This window comes from Pocillopora damicornis, chromosome 2 (genome assembly GCF_964200805.1).
Source record: "Pocillopora damicornis chromosome 2, jaPocDami1.2, whole genome shotgun sequence".
NCBI classification, from domain to species: Eukaryota; Metazoa; Cnidaria; class Anthozoa; order Scleractinia; family Pocilloporidae; genus Pocillopora; species Pocillopora damicornis.
Genome location: NC_142671.1, coordinates 33,973,269 through 33,985,047, shown reverse-complemented (window position 1 = coordinate 33,985,047; position 11,779 = coordinate 33,973,269). Strand labels below are relative to the sequence as shown.

The window sequence follows — 11,779 nt, the reverse complement described above, 5'->3', positions numbered from 1 at the left end:
TTAGCGAGCTGTTGTCTCGTTCCGATTAGTATAAATTCTATCTTACTATTATTTACTTTAAGCTTGTCTTTAATCATCCAACATCTGATGGCGCTGTTACAGCGTTCCATAGCGTCCACTGCGTTGCTTTGAGAAGATATAGTGTCGGGCCTAAAAGATAAATACAATTGAGTGTCATCTGCATAGGAGTGTGTCCGAGGAAGATGACCTTTAATGATGTCAAAGAGCTTGCTCGCATACATTGTGAATAACAGCGGACCGAGGTATGATCCTTGGGGTACACCACAGGACAGATAACGACTCTGAGAGAAGTTATTTTCCAAAGAAACACGTTGTGTCTTGTCAGAAAGATACGACGCGATCCACTCTAACGCATATCCACGTATCCCAAAACTCAACCTAAGGCGATTTAATAGTGCTTGATGGTCTATGGTGCCGAACGCGGCACTGAGATCGAGTAATCTTCGCAATCAGGATTGATGATATATACGCGACTGGATTTTCAGCCATCTAGAAAAAACTCGGCGCAGCTTTTTCGCTCTAACAAAACAAAATAAAAAGTAACTAAGATATGCTAACCATATTTTCTCCATCAATTATCAACCAAAGTTTTATTATTGGTGATGGCGTCATGTAAGTAACGGTGATTTAGCAAAAGAAACAGATAAAGGGGAAAAAAGTTTATCAGTCGGGTCATTGTATTCCATTCATAAACCATAGAGCTGAAAATCTTGTAATAGGTAACAAACCTAGATCATGAGAGTAAACATTACTTTATATTCTAATTGAAAGAAACACACTAAATATTCGCCTTCATGACAGGCATAAATTCCTTCTATGCACTTGTTCATTTCTGTAAAGTGTTAGAGCATTCCCTCAGCATCACTGATCCTTTAAGTCAAGGAAACTTAGGTTCCATGAAAGTTTGATAGTTTCTGCCCAACCCATCCTCGATTAGAAGTGATTTCCAGAGGAAATGAGTGTTTTTATTTTATTTTCTAAATCCTATAGTATTCCGGACGAGTTCCTTTTTCATTTTCAAATTGTAAACTAAAGTTAATAAGAGCATATTTTCTGAAAACCAAAGAATAAAAGGAAAATAGGACTCTGCCATCAGCTGTGCTCAGCACATTGCTCTCACCTGTTTCACACCTCTCTCCAGTAAATCCTGGTGAACATACACAGAGATAAGAGTCGTGTTCAAAATCCGAATAGCATCGGGAATTCACACGGCACTGAGTTGTAGCACATGAATTCTTTCGTAAGATGAAACAGAAAATAATGTTAAGAATAAATTAAGAGACAACAATTAAGCTATCTCGTGGTATGCTCAGAATACCAATAGGTATTTCGTTTTAAAAATGGTAGCTAAGTTCACTATTAATTTGTCAAAATTTCCAGTTAAGTGGCGAAAATTTCCCTATATCAATGAATACAAAACTCTTGGTAGGTTTAAAATATTAGCAATCTCGTCAAAAATCACTAAAAATTCTTGTTGTACACTTTACATAACTTCGATGTTAAAAATGTGACACAACGCCTAACTTAGATCATCCGTTTTTCCAGGCACTATTCCAACACTATAAACCACTACATTTGCCGTATATTGCAAACGTGAAGCAACCAACGACGTGTAACCAAGTCATCTGGATCTTTAACACCATCAGAGTCATTCAGCTCACACCCCTGATCACCACCCTCGGTTAGACCAAAGTGTTTTGATTCACAAGTGACTTCAATGAAACATTGAACTTCACAAATCCCTGCTGTATTTGCTCTCGGTGTGCTGATCACGTGATTTAGGACAGCCGTGTTTACAACTAGCTTTTCAAACTCCTTTGTTACGCATGGAACTATTTAAAATTCACAACACCAAATAAGCAGTAAATTGGAGATAGACTAAACTTTAAAAAAATAACATCATCAATTATTAATCACTAAGAATTATGCAAAATTTTGCCAAACTCTCATAAGGTTTCTTCATAAATCAAACACTTCTTACGCTTTGACTCGACAGCGAGCTCCTTAGCAAGACAAAAAGGCTGACAAGCCCACTTTGTAGTACTTTACTCTGGTATACCGACTTTATGAAGCAATATAAAAATAAATTAAATAAAATGGTAAGATCTGCACATGATGTGGGTAGTCAAACACGAAACGACAAACTTAACTACCTATTTATTTATTTATTTATTTATTTATTTTTCATTTAGATAAAAGATGTTATCAGAGATTAGAGTTAGATATAAAACTAAAAATGTGTGACGATAAAACTGTAGAAATCTTATTACTGATTTGCAAACAGCTGCCATCTCTTATATGGAACTCGAAAACCAAAACCTCAACTTATTTTTTGATCAATAATACGTTATCGTAGAACTTGTGGCTCAATGGATATAAGTACTGTATTCGCACGTGTATAGGCCGCACTCATGTATAAGCTGCACCCCGACTTTTGATCATATTTTCTCGAAGAAAAATAATTTCACGTTTTCTCGAAAGGGCAAAAGGCCTGGCGAGTGACGCATACCGCTAAGATATATTTGTTTATATCACAAAGTTCATCAGGATAAATAATCTAACATAGCATGCCATCGATCAAACAAACATTGCAAATGCAAACAACAATGGCTAGTAATATCTTCAAAACGGTCTTAACGTTAAAAAAAGGTGAAAGAAAAGATACCTGGGTAATTTTGGCTAGATTTATATTCCAAGTACACTAACATTTTGTTTTATTTCCTCGGTAATGATCGCGTGACGTTGCGTACGTGATCGGGGGTCACGAGCAAACATAGCTTAGCGGTCTTGCCTCTTGATGGAAGAGGAAAACTGGGATAAAGATTTAAGTTATTCTGTGTACCACCATTTTGCACAAAATTTATTTGGAAAAAAATTGCGGCTTATTGACGTGCGGTAGTTGCGAAGGAAAATAAAATAAAATCAGATATCTCCTACCTATATGAGAGAGGCCATTCCATAAAATCCTCACTCAAACCATGAGAAGAAACGTTAACTTTAAACGATTCATGGGATCTCAGAGCAATTACAAAAAAATTAAAGAATACATTCCCTTTGCGGCTCTACAAGATCAGTGATGATTACGTTAATGTCGTAAGACTTTATTTTGATGCATAAGTGACTAGCGGTGGTTACACAAACATTTTAAAGATCTCAGGGGATGTATAATCCCTTAAAGAGTGAGTTAATCACGAGACAGGCCTAGGCTAGTAGGGATGAAACTATAGTCGCTTAAGTATAGTTTCTCAAATGTTATTCATTTGCAAGTAGTTCTCAAAGTAGGATTTATTTAATAAGGATGTAGCAGTTGGCTTTAATGTGCTTCTTTCCGTTGTCTGATTTGAAAGGGTCTGCCTCATTTCCGCATGAATTGGTAACATCCACTTCGCCTCTAGTGCCACCCAAGCCAATTCCAATCCTTGAGTCGCAGGAATTGCAATGTTTTTCGTTGTTGCTGATGATCCCAATTCTAGTAAAAGCCGAGTGGTCTCTTGCAGTCGGACACTTCACATTGAAACCTTCCTTGTTGCATTCCAGCTGAAGAGAGGATTCATCTATAAGCGATTTCCACTTATCTCGACCAAGGCTTGTCGGTTTGTAGTTGTTGTCTGCGACCAATGAATGCAATGAGTTTGCTTGCTTGTTGATAACTAGCCATTCTGTTACATTGCCGACCCTCATTCCCAGGCAAATTTGAGTGAAGTTATTACTCCAGTAGCTCGGCATCTTTGTTTCCTCATTGTCAAATCCAATGGTGCCCGAAATTTCACCAAACGTGTTTTTGTTGCTCCAGTATTTTGAATGGTACGAGAAAGTATCCTTTGGAAGAAACACAAAATAATGTATAGACCTCATAACTCCGTGATTTAAGGCCAATTTTTTACTTTTTTTTTGTTTTTTTTGTTTTTGTAACAAGAGGATCTTTGATGAAATGTGAACACTCTTACCAGTGGGCGACTTAAGAAGGATGGACAAACAATTATCTTTGTAACAGAAAATTGTCGAAATATCTCGCTAAAACCTCAAAAAAAGGTCATTTTTCGTTCCAGAAGATGATCATAACAACATCGTCAATCATGTCACGACTTATGAAATAGGAAGAAAAATAAATAGAAACTAATTCTTCTACCAACCTCGTTGCCATCAATCTTCATCACTAGCGTCCATCCTCCTCCCCCACAGCCAGGAATAACATCCATATGACAATAGGTGTGAGCTACCCCTCCCTTCTCTGTTTTGAGATAGTAAGCACCACTTCTAGATTCACTGAAATGAAACATATTTATGTTTTTCATTGTATTCCAAGGATTTCATGGAACTTAACTCAACTTGGACACAAATCATGAATATGATCGTATGTACAATGTTCTTTTCCGCTTCCCGCATGGCCTTGATTGTCGTGTTGCACGATTACTATCAGTTTTTCCAAACCCTTTATTCGTTGTTTCAACTACTCTATTAAAAAATTTGAATAAACTCACGGTCTGTTTAATAGGATATCTTCACATGAAATGGCTGGATTCTCTGGATCATAACCTTTAGAAGCTGCCTCAGCTTAGGGAGCAATATTTTAGATATAGAAATATTAATACTTTTGTACATAAGATGACCTCCTGGACTTTCTTTCGTTTTATTTCTTCTTTATATCTTAAATTATGGCACATCGCTGAAACGCGGTTATAGAATATCCTTAAATTCATAGATGCTTAAAGAAAACATGCACCGTAGCCTTTAGTATATGTGTGTCCAAAGGCAAAAACTCGAACTTATCTTGGTAATGACCGATGGCATTGAACGGAAAAAAAGATGAGCTTCTACTGCTAAACCTTCTTACACCTGTGTACAAGTTAATTCTTTGGGTATTATATATTCCTTCTCCAACCCGTGATTGATCAGGAGTGTTCATTAATTTAAAAATACTATAAAGCTCTTCGAAAAAACTCTCTTTGAAAACCGAAGAAGGAAGTGATAACAGGATTATGTGATCGGCAATGCCAAACTTATTACACTCATTCACCTGATTCACACTTGTCTCCAGTAAATCCCGGTGAACAAACGCAGAGATAGGTTTCGTGTTCAAAATCTGAATAACATCGTGAGTTTGGAGGACACTGAGCGGTACCACATGGATTCTTTAATCAAATGCAACAGAAAATAATGCGTAAATTAAACATAAAGAGCCAACTTGTTTTGATTTTTCGTAAGATATTCAGAAGACAAAGAGATCTTTACATGGATAAAGGTATCAAAGAATGATAAGATGGATCTAAAACTTCTTTATTGATTACTTTAAGTCTCTATCTGAATGTCGAAAATTTTCCAAATATCATCGTTCACGCAACCCTTGGCTGGTTAAACTTTTTTTAGCAATTTCTCTCAGAGCTACTAAATTTACATACACAATTTTATTTACACAACGTCTAACCTTGCCCACTCGGCTCTCGCCACGCGCTTTAATATGACCGTAAGTCACTGTCTTTTACCTCGTTATCGTGCTGTAAGATCACATGAGATAGCAAGTGCATGCGCCAACTCAGTGCGAGCTCACGCCTTCTTGGTCCAAATACGTTTCTGATCTTGGGACAAAACGCTGCATTATTTGCTGAAAATGGACGACAATCCACCTTTGACCCCTCCTAAAGAGATCAGGGGTGAAGAAAAATCCTCCAAGGAGGATCCCAGCATTGATAAGGTGCGTAAATCAGCTGGAAAACCAGCCTCACAAAAAGGCGGGAAAAGGCCTTCAACTGCTCAAGCACCCAAGGACTCGGCGAACGAAGGAAGTTCTGCTGTTTCCCTAAACTCTTGGTTCCGTTATTGCTGAAGCCCTCAAGGGTTCATTTGAAGACCTAAGGGATTCAATGAACGCGGGTTTCAATGACGTGAACAATTTGATTGCATCGCTTTCAGGCGGCAGTGGTAACGAAGACCTGGCCGATGATCGTGATTCGTGCGTGTCCAAGAACGATGATGAATCACTTGTCGAAAAAGAGCCACCCGCTGAGAAAAAGAGGCTGAACGAACAAGGAAAGAACAGCAATCCCCTGATTACTAAGCTAACCAAAACCCTACAGCTCACCGAACATGTAGGTCCCGCTATCGATGGGGAACTTGCATCACTTTTGGATAAAATTATGAGGGAGAAAGCTAATGAAGATAAAATAATGGAGTTAAAGAAACAACACGAAACTCCCGAAAATTGCGCCTCGGTTAACTGACTCAAAATTCCAAAAGGTTTAGAAAAGTCTGATTAAAAGAATACTAATAGTCGTTTTAGAGGTGAACAAGCTGATGGGCAACTCAGAAATTAGAAAGAAGATACTGTTAGTGCCTTAACGGATGGGGTGCTCCTCTTAGCAAATGCTAACCAGGAGTTAAACTATCGACGGAGAGAATTGATGAGACCACAACTCAATAAAAATTATAGACATCTTTGCAGCCCATCAAATCCAGTGCTGAATTGTTTGGAGATGATCTCCCAAAGGCTGTTAAGGACATCCCAGACACAAACAGGCTCGAGTGGTCCGGGTTCGATCCCTGGCCGGGATCATTGTGTTGTATTCTTAGGCAAGACACTTTACTCTCAGTGCTCCTCTTCACCCAGGTGTACAAATGGGTACCAGCAAATATGCTGGGGGTAACACTGCGATGGACTAGTACCCCATCCAGGGGGGGAGTAGCAATACTCCTTGGCGCTTCATGCTAAGGAAACCGGACTTAAGCGCCGGCCCCATGCTCCACTTGGGCCTGTATAAAGGCTTTTTTAACTTTTTCACAATTCCGATAACAAGCAGTCAAAGAATTTAAACTTCCAGAGACCCCTCCACCTCAGAAGGAAGCAGGAGGGGAAGAAAAACAACTGCTAAGCTCAAACCTTACAAAGGTTAGTCTAACAACAAATAAATTTGCTGGTAGGCTGAGGCATTTTGTTTTAACATGGATGAGTATCACAGCAGACCAAAATATACAGAACATGGTACAGAACTGCCACCTAGAGATTGAAAATCCAACTCAATTGAGGCCAAGGCCTGAAATTCAGTTTGGTTATAAAGAGGAAGAAATAATTACTCCAGAAATTGCTCACCTGCTTGAATTAGGCGTCATTGAGCCTGCTGTACAAACTTTAGATGAATACATTTCCACTATATTTGTCAGGAAAAAGGAAAGTGGTCGATACCGCATGATTTTGAATTTACAGGGGCTTAACAAGCACACAGAGAAACATCATTTCAAAATGGATACTCTTTCGTTTGCTGTGCGACTCATGACTCCGAATTGTTTCACGGCATCAATCGATTTAAAAGATGCCTACTACTCAGTTTCCATTGCTAGGGAATATCACAAGTATCTGAGATTTTACTGGAAGGGTTTTCTTTACCAGCAGACATGTATGCCAAATAGGCTTTCATCTGCATCAAGGTGGTTTACTAGGCTGTTGAAACCAGTGTACTTTACCTTAAGACAGAAAGGTCACTTGGGTACATAGATGATTCTTACCTCTAGGGTAGAGATACCAACGAATGCCTGCTTAATATCGCTGATACACAGGCATTATTTTCAAGCTTGAGGTTTGTGATTAACGTGCAGAAATGATCTGTCATACTAGCCCAGCGAATTACATTTTTAGGTTTTGTCCTTGACTCTGTGTTAATGAAAGTTACCCTCACTGATGACAAAAAAGCCAAAGTGAAAGCTAACTGTACAGCAAGGCAACAAAAATATAAAACCACTATCACTGAGCTACCCCAATTAGTTAGCACACTTGTCTCTAGCTTACTTGGGGTACAGTTTGAGAAACCTCATTAGAGGAAGTTAGAAATAGAAAAGAACGTAGCCCTCAAAGAGAAGTGCCTTAAGGGTAACTATGAGGCTCTCATATCTCTGTCCCCAGGCGTAAAAGAAGATCTTGCTTGGTGGATTGAAATTGTGGACAAGGCTTTTAATCCAATATCACGTGGAAATCCTGTCATTGAGACTAGACATGATGCGTCGAAAAAGGGTTGGGGTGCGTACTTTGATGGTGATACCACCTAAGGCTCGTGGTCTGGTACAGAAAGCCAATTGCACATCAGTGAGTTAGAATTGAAGGCAGTCCATATCGCCTTGCAGGCGTTTGGTGAAAGGCTAAATAATGAGCATGTCAAAGTACTTTGCGATAACTCAAAAGCTGTAACATAGATTAATGCCTTAGTGTGGTGGTGCCTTGAATCACTCACATCAAGCCTTCTAAGACTGAGCTCGCGCATGTACTTGCTATTTCATGTAATCGTCCAGCACTTTATAACTCGGTAGAATCTCGATCAAACTTCAACTTACAGGTAATTCTAGTTTAATTTTACCATTAACAAGGATTCACAACTTCAAGTACGCAACGACAAAATACAGCGTTCGCGAAATTTTCTTGATGTAATCTTCCAGCACTTCATAACTCGGTAGAATCTCGATCAAACTTCAACTTAAAGGTAATTCTAGTTTAACTTTACCATTCACAAGGATTCACAACTTCAAGTACGCAACGACAAAATACAGCGTTTGCGAAATTTTCTTGATGTAAAATCAGAATGTTAGCTAATACATGCTATTTCCATCGCTGTTAGGAGGTTTTTCCGAGCTTTGCGACTATTGAGCCAACATTTCGTTAGCCAAAATTCAAGAAATTCATCTTTATCAAAAAGCAATTTGTCTAGTTTCATGTTATGCTTTTCACCACATTCCCTCCCCATGATACCTTTGTTGCGCGGTAAAGGAAGTCCTGCCGTGCCCTCATGTCATCTGGATCTCTAACATCATCAGAATCACTCAGCTCACACAAGTAGTCACCATCCTCATTCGGACCAAAGTTGTATGATTCACACTTGATTTCAATGAAACATTGTATTTCGCAAATCTTTGCTGTCTTTGCTCTCGGTGTGCTGATCACGTGATTTAGGAGAGCCTTGTTTGCAACTGGCTCTTCAAACTCCTTTGTTATGCATGGAACTATTTAAAATTCACAAGACCGAATAACTATCAATTATTGATTTCTGAGAATCGCAAACAATTTCTGGTTTCTTGTATAGAGTCTTTACAAATAGAAGCGTTTCGATTTTAGTTGACAGCGAGACAATAACGATTAAAAGTCCACATTGCAGTAAGGGACATTTGGCGCACCGACTTTATGAGCCATACTATTATATGATTTCTTTATTTCTGATTTTCAAATTCAGTCAGTCAACCATAATTTGACAAAAACCGGTTAGAGAGGGAAAGGAAAATGAAGATAGTTTTTATTTGAGCGAAGGGCCTTGCTTTCGAAACTTGTTGTTATTTTTTAATAAAAGTAATCGTTATCATCAGAAATTAGATTGAGATGTTAGAGTCATATTAGGTGACGAAAAACAGTATGATTGTTAAAAATAGATTGGTAATCTTTTGCAAACAGTTGCCATCATTTAAATGGAGCTAAAAGTTTAAAACCTGCTCTTATCTTTGAATAAATAGGAAATTATCGTCGACTTAACTCGATCCATGAAAATAACAAGTTGGGCGGAAAAATAAAATCATAATCCTCCTACCTACATCTGCGAGGCCACTCCATGCAAGCCTCTCCAAAGCCAAGAAAAGGAACATGGTACATTGCTGAAAACAATTCATGTAATCTAGGATGAGCTGCAAGAGCTGAAGGAAACCTTCCTTTGAAGCCCTACAGGTTCAATGATTATTCTGTTTTTGCCAAAAGGCTGGCTCTATTGTAATGCATTACCAACAAATTTTGTCTGTGCTATGAGTGGCGGGTTTATTAACCGTTATAGAATGTTTATGATAATGACAAATTCTCTTTTGTAGTTCCAAGCACATTTATGCTAATTAATTATTAATGACCTCCTCGCCTCATTGGTGAACTATACTCCACACCAGGACTTTGAAATACAAAAAACAAAATATATTTGAAAGTTTTCTCTTCTCGTCACGGACAAACGACAAAGCAAAAATTCTGAGTCCTCCGTGAAAAAATTGAAAACCTTAAACCGGATTCTGTGCTCCGATGCTCTACCAGTGAGCCACAAACTCTCAACTATTTGCTCGGTCATTAATAGTTTCACATCTGACACGCTTCCTGTCTATAGCTAAGATCAGCGTTGACCAAATCACTATGTCCGAAAATGGCACAAGACAAACCACCTTGATAAGAGAAATACAAGTGGATTCGAAATGTTTTTGTCAGTCTGAGTGTGTGAACGAATAGTAATGTCTGTCTTACAACTTTAGAACCATGAATGTGTACTCAGAGAAATTCAAGTGTCAGCTGAGTGCTCTGATCGACTTTCTGGATTTGATAACTTGACTTAAAATAAGGCCTTTATATACAGAGAGAGGAAGGTGGTGTAGAAAAATTGAATTTCCAACAGCAAAACATAAACGGTAACCCATGCTATCTTAACACAATTTTTGTATTATGTAAATTTAGGGATCACGTATGAAAAATCCCGAGAATCTTTTTGTTGAACCATTAGAAGATTATCTCTCATTCAAAACAAAAGCTGATATTTTCCCATTACTTACAGACAGGTTAGGTTAGCTCATCACCAATAGATGAGCTTAGGAACTGGTGCCTTAAAAGTTGGACGGGAGCCTGAACGCCTCAGGTATAGCAAGGAGGTATCCATGGCAACCAAAACCTTGCCAGCAGCGGAGAAGATCTGCCGAAGCCAATCTGTGAGAAGCACACGGGATAGAGGACGACCATCTTGCAACATGAAAAGAGGACCTGGAGCGCATCCTCGAACGGAGAGATAAGCCATCATAGCCTACACCGCACAGAGCGGATGGCTGCCCAAACCAATATTCAGGTTGGCCCCCTTATGAAAAGGGTCAGTCTTGGACGCCTTGATGGCTACACACATACAAGACGTTGACAAGGCTCCATTCACTACAATACCCTGCACAGTCAAGTGAATTGAAGAAGAGAAAATGATCAGATTAGGCACTGTTAACTCACCAGCGCCGAGGAAACCAAAGTACTCCAGTGTGCACTCTGCCCAAAACTCACAATGATCCGTGAGGTACACGTTCAGAGATTTCCAGATGAGAAGCATGTGACTATCTGATCCCCAGACGATTAGACGACGAAGAACCCTGAGATCGCTTTATCCCACAAACGACCCGTTACAAACGCGGAAAGTTCTGTAGAGGATCTTGTAGCCCTTGCTCAACATTAAGCGCGCGGACACCAGACAAATAGACCTTGATGGTCGAATGGTGTAAGAATCTCGCTAGAAAAGTTGCAAACAGACAGAGTCCATTCATCAGTGGGACAAGGCGACCCAGAGGAGTGAAGCTGGCTTAGCTTAAGGAAAAAATTGAATAACTTCCTTTGAGCGGTTGCATACTTCCTGCGAGTGAATGGGGTTGGGCCATGCATAAGGAAGGCGTGACACTGCTGTTCTAGAGAAAAACTGGTCAATTCCGATAGAAGCTGGGGAAGAACCGGTGTTAGGGTTGGCTGAGCACCCGGGGCCAACTATCGAAATTCCTGCCAACAGAAACGAGAAAGAGCATCAGCGATTTTATATTAGACGGCTAAGATGTGTTGAGCTGAAAAGGAGAAGCTACAGCGTGCCGCGGAGAGTAACAAATTGCGGAGGAGTTGCATAAGGGATGGAATCTTTGAGGTCCTCGAATTCAGCGTTTGGACCACAGCCTTATTGTCTGAGCGAAACAAGACATGCTTTTTGCACCACTGCGGCCCTCACACATGTGCTGCCACCACCACTGGAAA

General features: G+C 39.4%; 1 protein-coding gene and 2 pseudogenes across 1 annotated transcript; 1 reads left to right on the top strand and 2 right to left on the bottom strand.

Moving 5' to 3' along the window:
• Positions 1 to 3,258: 3,258 nt before the first annotated feature.
• Positions 3,259 to 9,795, bottom strand: LOC149050994 (uncharacterized). The gene is made up of 6 exons (XM_089196194.1): positions 9,576 to 9,795; positions 8,750 to 9,000; positions 5,039 to 5,153; positions 4,503 to 4,575; positions 4,155 to 4,287; positions 3,259 to 3,840 (listed from the first exon to the last, which is right to left on the bottom strand). The coding sequence occupies exons 1-6, from the start codon at positions 9,652 to 9,654 to the stop codon at positions 3,307 to 3,309; spliced, it is 1,185 nt and encodes a 394-aa protein (XP_089052320.1). The 5' UTR covers positions 9,655 to 9,795; the 3' UTR covers positions 3,259 to 3,306.
• Positions 5,489 to 8,055, top strand: LOC149050995 (uncharacterized; annotated as a pseudogene).
• Positions 9,796 to 10,583: 788 nt separating the features above from the next.
• Positions 10,584 to 11,422, bottom strand: LOC149050993 (uncharacterized; annotated as a pseudogene).
• Between the last annotated feature and the right edge of the window lie 357 nt (positions 11,423 to 11,779).